Below are 23510 nucleotides of genomic sequence, written 5' to 3'. Positions count from 1 at the left end.
TGTTCTATGGGGTTACCGACTGGTGCAGCTGCCGTAGCTTTCTTCCACTGCTTGTTAGCATTAGCTAGTTTCTCATATTCTTTGTAGGCTTCAGGATGCTTGTTTTTTAAGTGGGTGATCAAATTGGTTGTATTGAACGATTTGACACAAACTCCCCCTCGCATCACCCGGCCCTCACAATCATTGCATACACCATAGCAAGGATCCTCTTCATACACTTTGGAGAACGACCAAACACACGACATCGCTGCTCCCTCACCAAAGGCAAAGTCAAACTGACGTTTTTTGCCGCCTCCAGCACATACTTCGGCACATTATGTGACGTGTAAATGTATGCGCTCGTGCAAAAACAAACATCCCCGCCCCCACACTCACATCAAAGCCGACACACATGTCAAATACACAGGAATGGTTATCGGCCTGTTCACATTGGCCCTATTTTGACATCGGAACAATACCGATGTGTAAAAAATGGTGACCATATCGGCGGCCGATATATCGTGCACCACTACTTGCCACTGATTTTGACAGATTACTGATAACAATAGCCTAAGAGATTCTGAGGCACAGGTCGGAGGATATTTCTGTAACTCTTGCACATTAAGCTCTTCAAAACCTCTGGCTACAAGTTGTGCTTTAGGCACAATACCCTTGGGAGTTTCTTTGAGAGTACAGACCCATCTGGTGGAGACACATTTTTGGCCTGCGGTTTCAACCTCCTCAAACACATCATTATCGTGCCAATTCCTTATCTCTTCTTGTTTTGCTGCAGCAAATGAAATTCTTTTGTTATGAGTACATCAGCCTCCCTGTCGTCTGACTCAATGTTAAGACTACGAACATGTGATACACCAACTGACTCCTTTTGTCCCTCACTGCCATCAGGTTCCATATGTTGTAGGTTATAACACTTTTTGTACTTTCCTGTGGCTTTTCCTGCTCTGCCTAAAACTCTGGCTGTACATTGAATGCCATCATCTCTACCCAAATGTTACAGTCTGACCTTTTCTTAACTTTACATCTGCAAAAGCACTGGAGTTACCACAGACCCTGTGTTCTGTGTCTGTTTGTGTCACATTAGTTTGTGTCAAGGGTGGGTGCAACACTTCTCCTGTATTCACCTCCATGTCACTGATATTCTCCTGTTCATCGTCAGTATTCTGGTCACTATCTGAGCTATCTACTGCAGTGTTTGTAATGCCTCCCTCACTTTCCGCTTTTCTGTTAGGATCATCTTCTGCAGTCTGCTTGTCCTGCTCCTGTGTGTTTAACTTACAAAGCCTAGAGTGATACACTCTAACAAGAATACCACCATGTCTTACAAATACAACAACTCCATCCTGACCAATAACCAACCCTGGTCCCTTCCACTCAGTGCCGACATCTGTAGGTCTGAGCTGCTTGCGAAGTGCCTTCCTTATTCTCTCTGAGCATTCGGCTTCAGTGAATGCTTTCCAGGAAGCATGCAGAGCTGATATGTGTTCTCCTACCCTATCACTTACAGTGGTACCCTCTAAAGCAGGTAGCTTATCAACTAGTACAGAGGGGAGGTTATGATTCTTTCCAAAGACTAGTTGATGTGGGCTGTAACCATGGACATTGAGCATACTGTTCTTGGCCATAAGGGCCCAGTCAAGAGCAGTGTGCCAATCACATCCATTTTCCCGTTTCACGTTGTGGAGGATTTCGGTGAGTTTCTGATTGTGTCTCTCCAGCAGGCCGTTGCTCTAGGGACTGTATGCTGCTGTTGTTTTTGTCTCAATATTGAAGTTTTCCGCCATGTCTCTGATTTCCTCATTATTGAATTCTCCACCGTTGTCACTGTATAGTCTCCGGGGGAAAACATGCACACTTATCCATGTGTGAATGAAGGAGTTGACGATTTCAGAGGGTTTCTTTGTTTTCACAATGTATCCAGCACTGAAACGCGTGAAATGGTCGATGATATGGAGGTACCATATCCCTGGTTCCAACTCGTGCAGGTCCACTGTTACCGTTTCATTATACTCTGAAGCCAAGGGCAAACCTACAGCAGGCTTTGGCTTTGTCTTGCTGTACCTTTTGCATATGTCACAGTCATGTACTATTTGCTGGAAAATAGCAATACATTCTTTGTCCTTATTTCCTGCATTATGAATGAGCCTATGTGGACGATCTGCAGAAGCATGGCCAAACGGTTTGTGAAGCTTCAGGAGAACTTTGTTTGCTGCACATCGCACTGGCCTTTATTTGGGGCAGGCTTGTATATGGACCAGGCCTTTATTTCTTGCTTACCTTCTGTTGTATTGTATTACTTAAATCAAATAATGGGCATAATTACAGTAGGCTAATATCATTCACTGCATATGCATTTAGCGTTGTGCGTCTCCTCACTGAAAAACCATTCCGCTCAAGCCAGCCCCTGCTTGCTAGAAGTTACGAAATCAGTCACGGGGGAAAAGATTTCCAAAACTTTGTTCTAAACACGCTATTATGCTTATCGCGGACTAAACATTCCGTTTCACATCTACATTCATGATTCTACTAGACTTCGTGATGTCCTAAAATAATGTCATGATTTTGATCGTTTAAAGTTGCTTTCGCGTTGCCTGTGGAGTCTGGATTGTTCACACGTCTTGCATGCCCTTATAAGGAGCTCGTGGAGCGTTTTTGTATGGAAATTAGGTGCACGAGAACTCTGTGCACAGCTGTTTTAGGAACAGACAGGCTGTTTAGGAACACGTCCAGGCATTCATTAATCCAGCGGAGATCTGTTGTTAGGTTAATCTTCCGAAGCCCGTTTGAATATACTTCAGAAGACAAAGAATGTTCGGCCAATGCGACCCAATATGAACGCCAATTTATGAATTTATGAATACCGCGGTATCAACGATACCTCAAAATTCATATCATGGCGCAGAACAATACCGGTTTTTACTATCATACCGGTAGCCTATCGCCCACCCTTAGTGCCTGCTAAAGGCTGCCTCTGTTGTCCAGTCTGTAACGTGTACCGTTTTCCTCGTCCTTGCGGTCTTTGCTCTGTGAAGAACGCCACATCCTGCTGGTTCACTTGAATTCCATTTGACGAGCCTGGCGTTTTTCCTCCAATGTACCCGATTTCATGTGGGCGAACTTTAAGTCTGTGCACGCCGTCAGTGCAAGTTGCCTGTTTTTCACGTCCAGACAAGCCGTGTCCAAGAGCTTCAATGCTAACAGAGCGTCAGGTAGAGTCATATTGTACTTGTTCATACGGATCGCTGCTCAAAGTCAATGATATTGTCCGACTTGGACAGAGAACCGTCTTTTGTAATCCCATCAAAATGGGAATACACTTCATATGCACGGTCCTTTTCCTCCTGCAGGAACACACTATCCGGTTTCTGTAACAACGTATCCATGCCGTTATTACTGTCCAAGTCATCTGCGGGTATTTCCGTGGCTGTTTCCCGGGCTCTTCCTTGGAGCCCCAAGTAAGGTGACCACATTTCTGAAACAAAATCTGGGGACATTTTCGGTTCAGAAGTGTAAAAATCTCCAAAACATTAACTGTATTTAAGTTAAAAAAAACTACAACAGGGACACTGCCCTTACTGTTCATAAAGCAGTTTATCTCACCCTATTTCTCCTAAATTGCAAAGGAATTGATTAGCAATGAGGTTCTTTTAGTAGCTGAGGTTTTAGAACATCCATAAAATCAGCTGTAGGCCTTACACAGGTATCAGCCAAACAGAGTTCAGCCAAATGAAGGCGTCCACCTTACACCATGATTTTCACAAGATTTGAGGAAGACTTTTAAATGGAAAAGGCCACAAAGGAGCAAACAGCTACAACCTGGCATGATAGATTTCCTCTTGTTGTACAATATTAATGTCTTATTGTGAATGGTCCCTAACTCTAAATAAATAAAGGCAGCCAGCCAGAGTGCTAGTCATCACTGACACTGACAGGCTGGCACAGGTACGTGATGAATAGTTTTTAATAAGTTTCCAGGGGTTTTATTTAATGGCACGTTGCCAACTACCTCTAAGGAGCTAGAGTGACACTGAAATGTCATAATAATAAAACTGTGTGCCATAGAGTTACTAAACAGTTGTTTTTAGCATCACTGCTAATAATGTTAGCAATATCTGTGACAGACAAACAGATCATAGCGATTATTATTGAATGATTTGGCTGTTCTGTACCATTCACTGGCTTTTTCTTTGTGGTGTGAATTCTTCAATTTCTTTTTCGGGGGGATAGTCGGCTCATCTTCAGTACGTCCTATTGAAAACTAAATCTTATGTGCTGACCACCCCATGCTGAACAGAAAACCCTCATCAACAGTGATACATACACATACTATCATTCTCTGAAGCAATCACAGTAAAGCTGTTGTCCCTGGACAAGATGGCAGAACTGCCTCATCGGCCCATCCTTTTGTTTTGGTTCCATTCGGCCTGAAAAAAACTGCGCATACGTACACACGTTCCCAGGGTCAAAGGGTAAACATAAAGTGATACATGATCTTTAACCCTTGTGCCATCCTCAAATGTACTACCCATTGGACAGCTTTGTGGCCAAAATGTACCCCATACATAAATGTATAGCAAACATTCAATCATTTTCAGGAATTTCACCCATGAAATGCCTGTTGAATTATTTGAATTAGTTCATTATTCATTACAAAAAAACACACAAAAAACAAATAGAAGGGGGATGGGGCTTTGGTGGTTTTTAGAATCTTGGATATGTCAAAGATTAGCAGCACAGCTGATTTGATTGCATGATGCCCGATGTGTGTGTGCCAGGCCAACTCTTGGGACTGAACGAGCTACATTTCAAAAGATTGTTTTTTGTTGCTAAAGATAATATTCAAGCCATTTAGGAATAATTATGCTTACATAACAAGTCATTTATTAAATTTAACCTGTTCAACCCTGTGCAAACATTTGTTGGTCAAGTTGATATGAAAAAAACAAGTGAAAACATGTGACATCAATTCTGTCACTTTAACCTAAAAATGTCTCGTAAAATCTAGAGTGACATATATGTCACAATAAGAAATATGATTATGATCTGTTCAGTTAATTTAACTGATTCAAAGATATTAAGGCACAGGGTTTGGCTATTGGTTTAATATCTTATGTGTCCAAAATGCACCTAAAGAGATATGATAAAGATTCACAAAACATTTGAGTCAAAATGGTGAGCACATAAGAAAGCCCATCAACAATATTTGGGAGAAACAATAATAATTTAGCATTACTGTATTTCTTGGTATGATAGGTCAACATATAAATATTAATGAAATAATAGCTGATGAAGGAAATCTCGTAACAGTGGCGAGTAGATTTTAATCTATATTTCATATATATTTGACGCTGAAGGCTACTTATTTAAGGGCATAAAAAAAGGGTCAAATCCCCATATCGATTGGCTAAAATAAGTTCGATTTCAAAGACAGTGAAACACCTTCTATATTGACTGTCTTCAACTCTAGCCTCTGTGAATCATTGAGCAAACTGCGGCTAGCTTCTGAAACAAGCTGGGTGCAACACCACCCTCACTACTCTAGTTTCAACGGTCCCTGAAGGCAAGCCAGGTGGAAACACCATCTGCTTGTCTTTAAAAGATTCTACTTTGGAACAAACCCAAGCCATACCATTTCTCTCTGTTTCTTGGTTGTGGCGCTATGGATATATGGCTCTTTTATCCCTATATCTCCATCTCATCATCACTAACACGTGGGGGGTGCTTGGTGGTCAGGTTGGTGGTGGATGTGGAGTTGACCAGATTTTAAATATCTCTTTCTCTCATCATTACTCATCCCACTCTGTTTCTGAGGAGCACAGCGATAGGGAGACAAGAGGTGAGACTATGTAAACTATAACAATAAAGGACTGAAGCAGAGGTAGCTGGAGGACTATTGGAAATCATTTCATACAAAACTATTGGAATGATAGTTGGAAATCTGACAGTTATTATTACACCTGCTTTATTAAGTGAAAATGCAATAATCATACAGGTTTATCAAGGTAACAACGAAACAGCAGGCTTCATATCATGTCCTTTATTCTGATTGGAGGTCCCTGGAGCTAAAACCCCTAAAAGCCAGCAATTAGTGAGCAATCAAACTGAACTCAAACACACAACACAATGAGTTGAAATATGTTAAAACACACCGCTGACGGTGGTGTTTGAGCATCTCCGCTGAGGGCCGGTTGGAGGTCGGTCTCTGTGGGTTGTAAGCATGAAAACAAAACTGCCGGTGAAAAAACAATGGAACTGAGAAAACTGTGTCTCCATCAGAAGAAGACATACTTTATTAATCCCTTACAGGGAAATTGCTTTCTCTACTTTGTTGTGTTGACACACATTAAACACACAGAGGATATACATGCACAAACACAGAGGAAATACATGCACACACAACCACATGCAGAGGAGAGGTGGCAGAGCAGAGAGGCAGCCAGGTACCCGGCACCAAGGGAGCAGATAGAGGTTAGGTGCCTTGCTCAAGGGCACCTCGGCAGTGGCCTAGGAGGAGAACTGGCACCTCTCCAGCTACCAGCTCACTCCATTTTTTTTTTTTGGTCCGATCGGGACGTGAACCGGCAACCCTTCGGTCCCAAGACCGAAGTCCCTACTTACTGAGCCACTGCAATCAGAGAAATGTTTTCATTTTGGAATTACCATGTAAATAATCCACATCAAAGACCCTATCTGAGATTCAGGTGAAGACACTTTTTTTCTACACTGCTTTTTTCCCTACGCTGCTACGGACAATCATTTGCACAATCCTTTGTACTACATCTCTATATATATCCGACTCCGTACTTTTGAAGGAACTGTTTTTTAAAATGTTCTTTATTTTGTATATATTCACTGTATTTCATGTGTGTATATATATTTATGTATACATATAAGTTGTGTGTATAGGAGTGTATGTATATACATATTCTATATGTTTTGTATATTAACACACTAATGAAAAGATTTACAATAAAGTTGACTTTGATTTTGAGCACGGATGAAGAGAGAGAGACAAAGTGTACCAACCTGCTGAATTCCAGACTAACATGCACACACACATTCACACACTCACATCAACAGGCAGCTCATACCCCTTCAGACAGTGACTCACAACACATTCATCTGTTAGTTTCCTCCACATCTTAAACCTTTACACATTAAAAAAGCTTGCACACACACACACACACCCACACCCACACACACACACACCATTTTATACTTAAGCTAATGTTGACTAATTAATTATTCAACATTACCTATTCATCTAAATGGTCTAAATGGTCTGTATTTATATCGCTCTTTATCCAATCTTTGCGACTCTTCAAAGCCACAAGTTGTACACAGTCTTCATTCACTCACTCATATCCCATTCATAGAGAGCAAGGGCCCTTTTGGCTCAAGGAATCAACACCAACACACCTTCACGCTCTGCCCAGCCACTCTGCACACCTTTAAACCCGGAGAGCCAGACGGTATTCTTAACTTGAACATATTTCTGCCTCACCATGGTCAATGCACTGCCTTCATATAGTCCTTTTACAGCACTAATACACACTCAGACACCGCCAGATATGCCATTTGTGTTTAGTTTATTGACCTAGAACAATTCAGCACAGTGGAGTGAATCATCAACCTTCCATTGACTAATAAATGTGTTTGTCCACTATTATTATGTATCTGATCAAAGGAAACAACTACTTTTTTCTCATCCTCATCTCCCTGTCATGGAGAGAAATACATGGAGTTTGTTTTCTCCTGATTTTGTGAGGGATCAATGCAGCCAGGCTTCAGCTTTATGAGATGCATTAGCTTTATCAGGCGTTTCTATCAGATGAAAGGTATTTCTGACCATCTCCCAATTCTTTTAGTTAATAAAAAGTATAATCATGCTTTTCCCCCTGCTCTTTTTGAGTTGCATTTACTTGAATTTTCAAATGCAAACGACACATTTTCCGTAATTCCTCACAAGAGCTACATAAAGTATAAATGCACTAAACACGCTCTTGTCTTTTTATGTTATATGTTCTTTTATATTTGCACTTTGGGACTGCCAGAAACGGTATTTCAATTTTCTGTATGTATAACACATGTGGAAACTTTGACAATAACGTGGACTTTGACATTTGACTTTGAAACCCAGGCACTGTTCTTATTCCAACCTGACACGTAGAAGATAGAACCGCAAAACACACCGAAGGATTTTACCTAACCTCTTGCACATTAAACGGATGGCAACTATCACAAAATAAGATTTTATAAAAGAAAACAATTCCTCATTTATTTCATCATTTCAGGGTTGAAATGTGGAAGCAGTGCAAGATCATAAAAAGAGCTGACTCCTATCCTACATGAAATGAATAATCAGTCCAACACAAAGCCTTGCAGTTGGGTGATGTCATTATGTAACATACCTTCCTTTGCAGCTGACTTTTAAGTTCCATCATGCTATCAGTTTTGTTGCCTGAGGTGCTGGAGTGTGTTTGTGTGTGTGTGTGTGTGTGTGTGTGTGTGTGTGTGTGTGTGTGTGTGTGTGTGTGTGTGTGTGTGTGTGTGTGTGTGTGTGTGTGTGTGTGTGTGTGTGTGTGTAATCCTATATCCCAATCTGTTTTCAAACGGAAACACAGCTGGCCTGACTCAGTTGTGATGTTGAAGTGTCAGAGATACAGTCTGTAGGTCTGCTGTTTTTCTTTACTGATGACAATCTGCTTTATCCTGTGTGCAAATATTCAGCACACATATGTTTAAACAAACCACCTCCATTATTTAAGGTCCAGCAGTATGTCAAACTTATCAGTTTCCTCATTTGTTGCTTCTTTTTTTGGAAACCAAAATTTGATGTCAAGATGGTGCAGATTATGGAATCAATTTATTGAACATGTTAACAAAGATTTTATTAAGCCTAAATAATAAAGTACTTGTTCAAAAGGGGCAAGAAGAAGCATGAAAGCTTTTCTAGTCCTACCCCCTCTAGCAAACATTGCTAATTGAAAGTCCTACAGAGTTCAGTACGAATAAATAATAATAATAATAATAATAATAAAATAATAATAATAATAATAATAATAATAATAATAATAATAATAATAAAATAATAATAATAATAATAAAATAATAATAATAATAATAATAATAATAATAAAATAATCTTTACAGTTAAACCAAAAAAATCATCAAAGACAAACAATAATGCTGAGATCATCAGTCCTGCTCATAACCATTTAAAGTTGTTGTAGTAAATTGTTTTTTTAGTTTCAATAAAGTTTCACAGTATTCCAGCTCATCATTACAGTTGTTCCACAGATTAACACCTCTTGTTGTGATGCAGTGGATTGGGAATTTGTTGTTTGTATTTGATACAAGGCCCTGAAAAGCTAAGGCTTACGTTTTTTATATGATATTAATGAAAGTTGATCTTAAGAATGTGACTACTGGAATAAATGTGACATAATCTGATAAAGTTAAGATGTATCACTGCTGAAGATGTTGGAACTACAGCTGCACATTAACCAGAGAACAGCTAAACTTTCACATTAGACCTTTAAACATTAAGACTAATGCAGAACACCAGAAGCTCTCTATTTGATATACATTGCTGTTTGCTAAAAACATTTGGTAAACAACTCCACCAATACTCCAGAAGGTGTGAGGGAAAGAAAGGGACTGATGGTTTGCTGAACTCGTGTTGACAGACGCTGAACTATCCAAACACATTACTTGTGAGCCAAAGATTCCGGTCGTGTACGGACTTGAAGTTGAAAACCTTGGCTTTGTGAAGCCGGCATTGCAATCCTGCACTTAGTCTGCGTCTTCTCACAAGCACTGACAGGCAGAGAGACGGATCAGGACACACACATGCTCTGATGAATCCCCTCTGAGCCCTCTTTCTCTACCCATTGTATTGGTTCACCCACACACATAGGTTTCTTTTGTGCAATATTTGAGTTAAGGTGTAACAATAGTGAAACAATCAGTAGTGTAGTAATTGTTTTTGACCGCGGGTTTTAGATCGACTGATCAGTGCCGTAACCACAGCTAGAGATGCAGCTGAGTGCAGTAAGGAAGGGTTTGAGGAAGGACTTCCTGCAGTGCACTGATCAAAAGTTTTTTAACCTTTGTCAGTACTAAAATGTGTTTTCAGTTAGATCTAATTTAGCAAACCTGCCTCCATAAATAAAAGAACACAAAGCAGTTGGGTCATATTTACCAGCCTTGTCAGAGTGTGGATTGTATAGAAATATGTTCACTTTCAAGTCAGTGAATGTTATATTACAAATAATTTCCTCAATGGAGTGTCTATATAACTGTTTCCTTTTTATTTTATTTACAAAAATGTGAGAGCTGGAAAAGAAACAGCTTTATCAAGGGTCTTAATTCCAGTAAAAAAAAATCTTAATGAGAATGACTGTGGCTAGACAGACATGCATAAAAATAGATGTGATTAAAAAGTGTGTGTGTGAATGTAACATGGACAACACACCCCAGATCAAATATTTCTTTATTTTCTCTTCTTCATCACTCCTGACTGTGAGCGCAGAGTCATCACCTGCAGGCAAACACCTGGACCCTCACGGTAGAGCGAGGTTTTGAGAGAGAGAAAGAGCGAGGGAGAGAGAGAGAGAGAGAGAGGGGATATTGACTGGCGACGGCAGGCTGGGAAGGTTGGCCTACAGCAAGGCACAGTGGGATACAAATACTGTAAGGAGAGCAGAGACAGAAAAAGCTGAAGGGCTGAAGACTAGAGACGAGACAATGTGCTGGGGGGAGCAGACACAAAGGGAGGAGAGGATCAAAGGAAAAAGTTTAGACTTGGGGAATTATTTGTTACAACTATTACTGCAATAACACCTTATGTCTACAGACTGAGGATCATAAAACCTCCCCTCCCGCTTGATGATGTCACTCAGAGAATAATATTTTGGAAGCAGATGTAATGCTGTTAAAAATGAGGGATACACTAAACACATCATGGGCTACACTGACTGGGGTGGGGGTGGGGGGGGTTGCTGCATATCAAATCTCAGCTCACACTGTAACCATGGCATCAACACACACACACACTGGAACCAGATGTCCAATGGTAATGATGTCATCAGCAGAACCAACAGTATTGACAAGCCTGGGATAAAGAGCCAGCTGCTCAGAAAGCTCAGCGCTCATTCGATGAAGCCTGTGTGCATACACAATTATAAAATACCAAATGTGTTATCTTGTTAATGGCATTAGAGATGCTACGATGACATTTGTAGCTTTTCCCCCCAAATGAGCTCTGATATACACCATTTAACAAGGTGTGTGTCTTCATGTGTATTGTGTGTGACAGACAGAAACCTCGTTTGTGTTTACAAGATATTATATAGCTCTGAAAGATCAGGAAAAAACATTTTTGGTAACATTTTGTCAAATAAGTTCAATATATCTGTTAAGAATCTCTAACAACTGTTTAGAGCCCAAGCTGCTGTTTTACATGAAATTGTTAGGGGATTCAGCTCGTGACTGCATTGTGGGGATGATAGATTGTGTATTTTCTGACACTTTGTGAGTCTCCTTACACACATAAAAAAAGGAACTTGAGTAAACAGTTGCAGTATGTTGTTTATCGCAGCAGTGTTTACCCCATGGTCTCAGCTGTGACACCATGTTCTCCAGCTGATCCACAGTGAAGGAGCATGCTAAGATATTTATTGGCCAGAAAGTATTCAGTAATTTATCAAAACAATTTAAAAGTGTGCAAATAGAAGATTTTACTGATCTTATTTTGTCCCACGATGGCAATAAAACATTATGGGATGAAAATGTCTCTATTGCAGTCCAACCCCCTCCAGTTTTCCTTTCTTTTCATAAGCCAGCAGGATGTTTACAGTCGGTCTGCCATTGTCCATTGTCACATGGAGACTGGCCGTGGTGGAGTTGGCATGGACTTCCAAGCAACCAAGGGAATACAGGCACACTCACACACACGCACGCACGCACGCACGCACACACACACACACACACACACACACACACACACACTGAACAATTTCAAAGAGTTCATGGACTTATAATTTATAAGACAGGTCAGCTAAGGTAGGGAGTATGGAGAGGTTAATGCCTTTTTGGTTTTGAATGTGTCCGTACTATCAGTTTCTTTTACTTCTGTTGACAACATTTAAGGTTTGAGGATTATATAATGGATAGTAACATTTACTGTAAAATGCTCTTAATTCTCAAAGGTTTGTAGAATCCCTGTGCAAAATATAAAGTTGTTTCGTCTGTATAATACAGTCGGTGCACAACATGTAACTTTTCAATAGTGCTGACATGATTAGTAAATGAATTGATTAGTTGATTGAGAAAAAGTTGCCTGCCACTATTCTGATAATTGGTTGATTGTAATATGTTCATTTGTTGATGATTGTAAACATTATAATTTTCTTTTTTGAAGAAATCTGTAGGCTAGGCTAGATGTACATTTAGATAGATGACCAATGGTGGTGGCTAATTGTAAAGTCATTTCCATTGTTGTCATTTGATTGGGCGGTGGTGGCGAAGTCCATAGGGACTTGGCCTTGGAGCTGAAAGGTCATCAGTTCAAGTCCCCGAAAGACAAAGTGCTACCGTGGTGTCCCTGAGCAAGGCACCGTTCCCTACACTGGGCGCCGTACATATGGCAGCCCACACGGCTCCTAACACTAGGATGGGTCAAATGCAGAATGTAAAATTTCCCCTCTGTGGGACCAGTAAGGGTTCCTTCTTCTTTATCCTATTACCAGTTCCAGCCTGCTGTATTTGAATAATTGTATTTGTTGGACAGCATTGAGCAGCTGGCACGCCCCGCTCTGAATGTGTGGCATTACATTTTTTGCAGCCCTGACTGAATATCTTAACATCCTCAATATAAAGATGTAGGCCTACAAAAGTTATACATTTGAAACATATTTCTATTTAGCTTCTTTCTTCTCAATACAATATATCCTTGTCTGGAGGTCACAGCAAGGGGAGTTGGGGGAGGCTCCCAGCTGGTCCACCCCTCCTGCAGAGCTGCTGATGCTGGAGCAGCCTGCAGCCTCCAGCCCAGAGTTAACTCCCCCACTCAGTCATTCAGCCAATCAATCACCCCGCCCTCCTCCACCTCTCCCTGCTGTCTCTCCTCTCCCCACATGGTCCTTTGTATCCCTCACCATTCACAGCACTGACTCTCACGGTATTCCTAACTCATCTGTACATCCCAATAAAACATGTTTACTACAGCTACCGTTATTCCAGCCTGCTGTAAAATAAGGTTTAAATTAAATTAAAAACAAATAAAATAGGTATTAATAGGGGTACTGTATGTTAAGGTATGTTACGGTTATAGTAATACAATAACAAGAATGATGCTTGGATGCTATTAAATCAACATTTAGGTGAACTTCATTTTAAAAGGCAGTGCCACCAATTAATAGAACATCCATCACCTTACATCACACTGTAGGACTGTAACTGGACCAATACAAATAAGAAAGTAGTACACACGTTGGATAGACACTACTTTAGGGCAGCCTACTTATTGAGACAAACATGCTCATGGGAATGCATTTTCAATATTATAAGAAACGGCTTTTTTCTTTAAATGTCTACATAAAATAAAAGCCTAAATCACTCATCTCTGAATGAATCCACTTAAGAACTCGTCAGAGAGCGCGTTAACAACACACAGAGATAAACGGCAGCAGTGAACATCAGAACATTAATGCTAACTTCACAAAGTGTGTGAAAGAGGCTCACCTTTGACGTTTTCTTCCTTTTCCATGTTGGAGATATTCAGTATATTCCTCACACCGGTGACAATAGACGCAGGGTGGGTGTGCCTGTCAACCCAGGGAGTGATTGACAGCAGTGTCAGCCAATTGGAGGCTAGGTCTCCGCTACAAGAGGCGGGTCCGTGGTGCTTCTTAGCCATGTGGGACCTTGCTAGCTAAGTCAGAGAGGACCACACGGGGTTTCGCTTCTAGCCCTCTGTCGCTGTAACCAGTGGTATAAAGTAGCTAAGTAGATTTAGTCAAGTACAATTTTGTGGTTCTTGTATTTTACTTGAGTATTTACATTGTTTGCTACTTTGTACTTTTACTCCGCTACATTTATTAATTGCCTCCAGATTTGGATTAATGATGTGAAATATAATCCATACTTATCTATGAGCACAATACACTTGAAATCAAAAGTAAAGGCAGAGCCGGGTGCTCTGAGATGTGTGATGCACCCAGCTGTTTCCATCCAGGGAGAGCACCTCTTCACCCCCTCTTCAAACTAGTCAGGTTTTTGTCTAACTATATTCTGATGTAGCAATACTTTGTTTGACTATATTCACGTTGGAGGCTTAATTTGAACTGCTTATATTAGTACTTATTTGATGACTTTCAATCTCTTTCTCAGGTATAACCTGGTGCAGTGAACATTTTTTTGGGAACAGTGCTGTGTCCCCAACAAGCTCTCCAAATCTAAAATTAAAGCACGGACTATTTTAGAATATCAGCTTTGTGTTCTTCTTAACAGGCCCAGGTTTCACACTGAGTGAGTATCAAGACATTGAGAGACTTGTCAATAAATGGTCATTTCATGCGCTGCATCACGCTACAATGTGAGGATTTGTAGCTTTTTTGGGGGGCTGTTATTGCCAGGATTATTCGAGTTTAAAAAATGTACCGCGGCTCCTGAAAGGTTGAAAACACTGACCAGGTGCACCGTTCTTGCAAATGAAACAAGATATATTTGGTGATGTACGCACCTCTAGCTCGTTTTCCGGTAAGAAAAAAAAAGTATAAAATGGTTGTGTAAAGAGGTTATGTGAGGAGAGTTGTTTCAGCCATGATCAACATGAATATAATAGGAAATGGGAACCGTGTCGCATTCTTGGGCGACGCAGCCATCTTTGAAGGATAGCAACGACTGCAGGCTACAATATCCATAGCTTGTCAGCTGTATTTCTTCCAAAATGTATAAGTTAAGCCCAAAATAGCAATGTCTACAAAGAGAGGCTTTTGACAGAGGTATTATTTTAAAATGAATTAAGAGAAGAATGGTCAAAGTATCTTGACAACTTTCCACCAATCATTGGTTTTGATGTCGGCAGCTGGAGTTTTAAGTGAGTTACTGGAATGGCACATTTGAAAATGTTTAATTTTTGGAGATCAGTGTCCTAATTTACACCTTTAACCGGTGTAAGACCTTCAAATGTACAGACCCAATAACAACTACACAAACATCCGGACAAAGTTAAGATAGCTGATGTTATGCTAACGGAATGCTCACAAATCTGAGGCTTATCACCTGTAATTATTCTGCAAGTACATTTATATAGACTACTACATTTCATGTTTAAAATGTAATTCCCACTGTAGTGGTTTGTGTTACTGGAGACCAGCAATTCTTTTAGCAACAGTCAGCAGTTGGCTGCCTCCCAAGCTGACCAATTCGGCATCTTGTTGCTGCTACCCCATTCTCATACATTCTCCATGCTGCAAATGTAACGTGATGTGTCCATCGGTAAATGTACATGCATGGAATGCCAGATGGAACCATGTGATCCATATGAGCGCTGACAATATGTACAAGTCTCACTCAACTCAATTCTCCACCCTACAAAACATCCACACACCTATTTCTTGCACACTGAAAGGTCAATTCATAAGAATGGATTATTTTTTTTGGGCAACAATGAAACCAACTCAAGCACTTCAACCCATAGGGACTAGTTTGGATAAAGCACTTTAATAGCAGATGAATATTAGAAAGAGGACATGACACTTTATGACAACAGTTAGTGTGTTACTTACAGGAGCAAACATGATTTGACACTCAGATTAAACTCAAAAGTCGATATGTTACTTTTCAAAAGCCATCTTCTCCAGGATGTTATTCATTCTACACTATACCCTTAAGATTTCAAAATAAAATCCTTTCCTAATGCAATTAAATAAATACATAATACAGGCTAATGTAAGCAGCTGACCTGGGCATTTCAGTTAATGCCATTTAAATAATCAATCACTCAAAACACATTGATAATGTTTTCATACACTTGCAGTTTGCGATCAGTGGACAAACCCCGTTTTCCCACCCTCATGCATGCCTGAAGAGTTATACACATTGGCTTGTAAGGTGACAAATATTGCAAATATATCTGGTATATGTCCAGTATATGTTCAGATACATACTGCAGTACGTATGTTGGCAAGTTTTGCAGTCCAGAAATCATCAAGCAAAGCTTATGAACTTCAGCTTAAATGTGGAGCTTTTACTGTATGCAACAAAGCTTTCAAACAACAAACATATACAGGAGGTAAATATCTATCCGAGGAGGAAATAACACAGCTAGAGCATCAAGCTAATTCCCACCTATTGTGCATAGGTGCTGCTGCAGGTATCTGAAGCTTAACAAAGTCAGCTTGGGCTTTTTTCCCCCGGTAACAAATCAGGAGTTCTCTCAGCTACACTCATGACTGTTTAATGGTACTTTCCAGAAGTCAAAAATAGCTTATAAAAAATATTTTCATTTGTTTGTGGACACCTCTGCACACCCTGAACCTGTAATAAATGTTTTCTGCAGGGCCTCCTCCTGTTTGACACCCCCTCTCTATCTGTGATGTACTGCCATGTCCAGCCTCGGCTCTCCTTTCAGTGCTGATTTATGGGATGCTTGCATAAGAGAAGAGAACACATATCAAAGCTAATCAGCGAGGAAGACAGTGTATGATAAGGTGCTTTCTGACCGTTTTTAAAGAAAGAGATCACAGAAGCTGACGCTTTCTCGTATGCTCGTCTTTGTTCTTCAAGTCAAAGGGCGCCTTACTGCCTTAAAGCAACGGTTCAAATAAAATGACTTCATAATGTAATGATGACTAAATAATGGAGAGACAGCAAGAGAGAAAAAGCAGAGTAGCAAGACAATGTTATGTAGAGACAGATGATGAAACAAACTGCTGATAAAAAAAACATAAAAAATGTTAGGTGAGATAAGTCCGGACAGACAGAGTCTAAGAAGCTGCACATCAGAAAATCAGAAACACTTCAAGCTGAGGGTAGTCCTGCACCACAATTATTTTCAATGTGTTTATTTAGACATGTTGTTTGAAAGCATGGAAATGGGTTGGGGGGATGCAGACAAGGAGCATCAACACAGGCCATGCAAACGCAGCTCCTCATCTGTAGAGTTGTCAGTCACACATTCGGAGCACAGTGCATACAAAAAGTTTCAGATGCTGCTTTAACATGGTTCCACAGGGAGTGCCTGTCCGTGGCATCAGGCAGATGGCATGGAGTTTTACAGGTGGAAAGTAGGGCTATCACGGCGGTGCATATATAGATTATTCAAATGGGTTGCGTTTATTTTCGGTTTCCAGGAACACAGGACGGATGCTTTTTGAGACACTTTTCTTTTCTTAAAAGAGACGTGCCTTCTTCTTCAGATCGGTCTTCTTCCAGAGGGCCAGGCGGTCAAACTGCTGCAGTGTCATGCAGAACACCTGTCGGAAGTCCTCAGGGGATAGATGTCTCTGCAAAAGCATCACACAAAAGGAAAACATATTTACTTTTAAGCAACGGCCCTCACTACTCATAAGGACAACTTTGAGACTGGATTTTGGCACTGTCTTCTACCAACACTCAACTAGTTGCTTTAAACGCTGAAGGAAATCTATCTGTCAACCAGGGTTAGAAGAAGTTTCAGTAGATATTCAACTTAATGCCACAGTGTCCTGACCGTATAAGGCAGGGGTGTACCAACGTTTCTCACTGAGGGCCACATACAGAAATATATATGTAGGGCTGGGGCCCTCACTAGAGGTGTGGTATATTGCCTTATAGGTTAAGTTATAAGTTAGCAAAATCAATCAGATGTAGGTAAATGATGCTAAATATTTGAATATCCTTTAAGAAAAAGCAGCAACATCACAGCTCTCATTTGGGTTTCAATTTTGTTATTTTGTTGAATATTATGTAAATAAGATATGGGGCTTTTATTATCAACTAAGATGGACAGCATTTATTTGAAAAACTACGCTTATTAACACATACTGTGTGATATACTTTAACATTTATATTTAAGAACCACAACATAAGATAACACAAGTTTCATGTGAGGGCCATGGTCCATTATACTTTTAGAATTTGCTGAGGGCCATTGGACAACGGGCCACAGTTGGCTGGTAGTGTTATTTTTTTGCAAAATATCCATATGTGACTTTTTGTGATTCCTATGATTAAAGTGGATTATCTTTACAAAGCAGGGTTTACTTTAAATGTGGTTAAAAGAAAGTTTACATTTTTATTTAAAAGTGCGTGGCGCATACATAGAAATATATTTTGGTATAGGTGTATTTAGATATGTGCTCTGTGTTCTCTAATAGTGAACTGATAATGTAAATGTTTATTTCAGTTTAATTTTCACTGCCATATGTTCCAGCAGTCCAGTGATGGCACCAGCATGTTGATGGTTCTTCAGCGGGCTGAACTCAAATGAACCAGATGTCTTGAGCTCTTCAATCAATTGAAACTTCAAACTGAATCAATGAAATCATTCCAGCCACAGGCCGGCTTTCCTTTACTCACACAATACTAAATAAAGGTTACTCCAAATAACCAGGCGTTATGATGTCTTCTGTCTTTGACATTTCAAATTCCAAGAAGTTCCTCCAAACAAAACTTCAATCCGAACCCAGTTTGGAACAAAGATATTAGGTTAGAATGAGAAAAAAACAAACAGACTTTTAAAAACTTTGGCTGCACTGTGCACATCAGTTGGCTCCTCTATGACGACAGTAATAGTAAATAAGAGGCAGGCTCTTTTGGTGTGGTAGCCAATCACCTGGTTTCTATAGCAACAGAGCAGGAATGTGGAGGGAAAAACATTCAGACCCTCCCTCCTGCCATGCTGAGAGATCAAGAACACGATGGATAAATGACAAAGAATAAGATCACTATGATCAAGACATTTAGGGTAATGCAACATTCCTATTCCTACTATTCTTTGATCATTTCCTGAAGATAATGGAAGCATCGTTTGTATTGCATAACCACTTCTTTCAGTCTTTTCTTTGACAAGTTAAAAGGTTAAGTAAGCTCGTGGTCTTAAAACCAAGGCTGCACCAATCATATTGCTTCAAGAAGTTCCCGAGTAAGCTTTAAAGTAGGTGTTATTCTGAGTTTATATAGGATGTGTTTTGCACCATGAAAATCAGTCGGGTTCTAGCTTAAGAATGCAAAATCATATGGAACTAGGTTAAGACTCACTTACATAAGGACAACATTTAAGCAACGTAAGGTAAATGTGTGCAGTGCCAGGCTCTAAAGTACATTTTGGACAATCCAATCATCATTCAACTTTCAGATATGATGAACCAACCAGTCAATACGGTGGCAAAAGAGAGAAGACAGAACTGAACTAAAACTTTCAGAGTTCAGCTTTTGCTTTTTAGTTAAATTACTTAAAGTTAAAAGCTCCTCTCATGAGAAGTAGCCTCACACAGACAGTAGGCTGTCAAATCCAAGCAACACTGATCAAATAACAGTTTTTACAGCCTGGATTGAAAAGCTTCCAACTCAGCGTTATGTTGGCAACACAGCGTGTGTGTGGAGAGATAACAGACACTAGCTTAGAAAGCTCACACACACAATAACAGTGTGCAGACAGACAGGGGAGACACTGTAACTCGGCTTGAGGACAGACCCTGCTTCCAGTCTGTGAGCCAGTCCTCAACTACATCCTGAGCTTCTATCATCAATAGAGTATCATTCTTCTCATTTCAAGCTATTTATTTCCAACACTCTTGTTTCATATTTGTCTAACTATTTCTTTAAATGATGTCTGTGCACTAAAGCTTCCTGATGGATCTTTGTGTGCACCTCCTCCTACAGCCGCCACTAGAAACTGGTCAGAAATGTCCCACTCGGTTGTGTTGCCTCCTGATGAAGTGTCTCAGTCTTGGCTTGGGTTTGATTTTTGATTTTGGTTGAGCCGCTGATTATTTTGAGCAAACCAGCAGCACTCTGGGGTCAGGGATCAGAAGCCATGGTTGCTAAACAGAGGTTGAACTATAAGAGGACTGAAGAAAGGGTTTTTTTCTTACTTTTTGCCCAGATGTTTTTGAGTAGACCCCTGTGAAATGCATGTCTACATTATCTTTAATTATTATATTTCACCAATATGTCGCCAAAGATTCACAGGGAGTTTATATAATATTTTATTATAAAATTGGCCTGTCGCCGCAAGCAAGAAAAACCCCACGACCATTCGCATTACCCATATATCACAGCTCAACACCGTGTTCCAAAAGCATAGGCGTTATTCTGCTGTTCATAGCCTCTGTTGGTTTCAGGATCCTCACCAGATCAACCACAGCATTAGTCCGTGGGGACTCACTTGGCTGTGATTAATGCCAGAGGGGGACAGAACATTATTGTTAATACTGACAAATAAAAGATCTCATCTAAATAAAACTCAAGGCTTCAGTTTCTTCACGCAAATAGCACCATGATGCTTAATGGTGAAATGACCAGCTGCTTTAAGGTAGCATTAAGGAGCTCAACATTGATGTTTTACCCCCCGAGTTAAACCCCTTAAAACATTTATTTTCACAAGCATCAAACAGTCAGTATAATCTACATTTCTCCCATGGTTATTTATTAATTCAACTTATCAATTCAATGTATTGCCAATTCTATCCTCACATGATGCTCTGAATGCATTTCCAATGTGTCACAAATATAATTCTGGAAAAGAAAACTATTTAAAGGTTTTCTTAAGAAAAGTGAAGGATGTTGAGTCTAAAAATAATTTGGGCACAGGGTTAGAATGTGAACCTGTGGGCATTACGTACAGTAGGTGTAGCATTGAATATAAGCTCCTTGTGGTTTTCCTATTTTGTTTCTACTAGAATGGTTTTATTTGTCTGGGATCACTTTTCAGCCAGAGCTGCTCTCTGGCACGGAGCCAATAATGACACCCCTGTACACATATTATTGGCCACAGAGTTATCCATTGTTTAGAAAAACAAAAGGAGACCATTTGGAAACCATCTTTACAGAAATGAAGGACTGGCTGACACTTGATTCTTCCTGTCTCAACTGTGCAGAGCCTTTACTTTTCAGAGGCTTTAAAGGAGGGAGAGGATTAGAGCTCACCTCCAGTCTGGTGCGATCCACGTCTCTGGGAAGCTTCACTTTCACTCTATGCGTCACTGCCAGAACTTCATAAGGGTAGATCTGGCACAAGGAAAGTAAGCATTGTGGGAGATTTATTAGGCTAAGCACCCAGGACTGTTATTTGTAATGTATTAACAAATGACGAGGGAAATCTTACCTTGTATTCTGAGAGGCATGAAAAGAGAGAAAGAGAGAATTAATCTCCTGGAAAAATACCTTTGTATTTGAAATGTGCGCACACACACACACACACACACACACACACACACACACACACACACACACACACACACACACACACACACACACACACACACACACACACACACACACCAATAATTCTGCAGCTGGAAAGATGACATCACCCCTCTACATTGTTACCTCCAGTAACTGATCTGGAGCCAGAGCTGCAGGGCGCTGCATGATTGGTCACAATGTAATCAGGGACTGTAAACTCCCATAACCCATATGTACTGAGGGAAAGATGACACAGGCCTTTTACATCTACCAGTTTAAGAGTCTTAAATAGCAGTATTATCTGGAGGGAAAGGGTCTCTTTTGGGCTTGTAACATTGTGAAATTATTTTTGGGAGTTCTTCTTTCCATAATAAACATCCATGTATTTGTTGCTACATCCATAGGAAGTACAACACTAAGACGCTCAGCACTTTTACTATTGTTTTGTCACAACTGGTTCAGAATTGTGGAAGTGCTGGGTCAAAAAGATTACAAAGTCTACCGTCCAAATGTCTGCAGGTTTTGGGCTTAAGTGTATAGTCTGTATTTTAAATGTTCAATTGGAGCACTGACAGCAATGAAAAAGCTTGCAAATCCTTCCATTAGGAGGAAAAGAACACAGAACAGGAGAGAAACATTGTTCACCTCTCATGCCTCCCCAGCTTTGGGAGTCTGGGTCCGCTTCATCCTCCACCATCTCAGCAGCCTATAGGAACACATACACACATGTAAACACACCCTTCAGACATCATTCACATGCCCTGACCTTCTTCATGTTGCCAAGAACCGTGCTGGTCTCCTTTAGAGCCGGGGTTTCACTGTTCTGCCTCTGCTTTGATCCCATTGGTTGACCAATAGGAAGTCAATATGACACACTGCTCTGATAGTGAGCTCACATTACTGAGTTTGGATGAAGGGCAAAACAAAGTTACCCTTTGGTATAGGAAGATTTTTAAAACTCTCCCCCGTGAAAGATTACAGGCTATCTCCAGGGGCAATGACGGGCTGTTTATGAGGGTCTGGTTAGGGTTGATTATTTACCTTTTGACCTGAAAGACTTAGTTCTGAGAGGTAAGCATTTTTCTGAGTTGTGTGCATGGTTGTGTCTTTTGTTGACATTTGTTGAATTCAATAAAGAGTATTTTTTTTAAACAAAGGTCAAAATTGCTTTGGTAAGTGCCCTCTTCCAGTAAGTGGATGTTTGATGGAAACTTGTTCAATAGTCTATGACCTAGACAATAATTTCTCCACTAAGCGCTAACAAAAACCCAATAAAAAATATCTTTATACCATCATCTTTATTTTCCAACAATAATGAATCCTGAACATTCATTTCCTTCTTCCTGTTTTGTTTGCCTGTCCTCCAACAACAGACAAACAGGGGAAAGCAGCATCAGTGGATGATAGACTAACCCAGAGCCCTGTCTGTGTGGAGTCAAAGTGATACTCATATTGAAAGCGAAAGGCTCTGCAGAACCCTTTCAAATGGGTTCAAATGCTACTTTGATGTTCCTGTGATGATAAGTAAAGGGTGGAGGAGGCAGAGGAAAGTGTGACGGAAAAAATAGAGGCTTGTTTGACTCTTATTGCACAGCTGCTGAGCGCTTGGATTCGGCACAGCACGAACTAGTGATCACAAACAAAACATCAAGATCCTCCGAACACCTCAGCCGCTTCTCTGAAGAAGCAGTCTAACATTCAAATGTCCTCTTATTGCAAAACATCAGCACCAACCCAGGCTCACCTCATTCGAGTCACAAAGGTAAATCTCCAGCAACACCATGCAGAACAATGTTATTGTTGGACCAATTGATCGTGGAACACATCTTGAAATATTGATGATATGGCGAAGTTACGGAAAATGTTCTAGTCAGACACCCAAGCCACACAACGGGAATTGAGGGTGCTATTACAAATTCAGCAACCGCAACACCCAGAACAACATAAGGTTACAGAATCAGAGAATACATGTCGAAATAAGAGCACTTTCAGAGCACTACATACTGTATTTTTGGAATTTATGAATGATTCACTGTCAAATCAGCAGAGGTGAAGTTATGCTGGTTCCTGTCTCTGAAGTTATGTAGGGTCAGAAATCAGGGACAGTGAGGCGGGTG

At 40.3% G+C, this 23510-nt stretch overlaps 1 protein-coding gene across 10 annotated transcripts in view; it reads right to left on the bottom strand.

The window, feature by feature from the left end:
• Nucleotides 1-15706: 15706 nt before the first annotated feature.
• The window catches only part of ablim2 (actin binding LIM protein family, member 2), an 89071-nt gene continuing 81267 nt past the window's right edge, over nucleotides 15707-23510 (bottom strand). For 9 of the 10 annotated variants that reach the window (XR_010167288.1, XR_010167287.1, XR_010167292.1 and 6 more), the window contains 3 exons: nucleotides 21314-22099; nucleotides 21136-21216; nucleotides 15707-17510 (listed from right to left, as the gene is read on the bottom strand). Coding sequence is in view for 1 of the 10 variants with exons in the window: in XM_063900510.1 (XP_063756580.1) it covers nucleotides 17397-17510; nucleotides 21136-21216; nucleotides 21314-21321; nucleotides 22039-22099 (264 nt within the window). In the remaining 9 variants the exon portion in view is untranslated. The remainder of the gene's footprint in view (nucleotides 17511-21135; nucleotides 21217-21313; nucleotides 22100-23510) is intronic. The other variant, XM_063900510.1, reaches the window with a different exon arrangement.

The sequence above is a fragment of the Eleginops maclovinus genome, chromosome 14, assembly GCF_036324505.1.
Source record: "Eleginops maclovinus isolate JMC-PN-2008 ecotype Puerto Natales chromosome 14, JC_Emac_rtc_rv5, whole genome shotgun sequence".
In the NCBI taxonomy this organism is placed as follows: Eukaryota; Metazoa; Chordata; class Actinopteri; order Perciformes; family Eleginopidae; genus Eleginops; species Eleginops maclovinus.
This window is presented reverse-complemented; position numbering and strand designations above follow the sequence as displayed.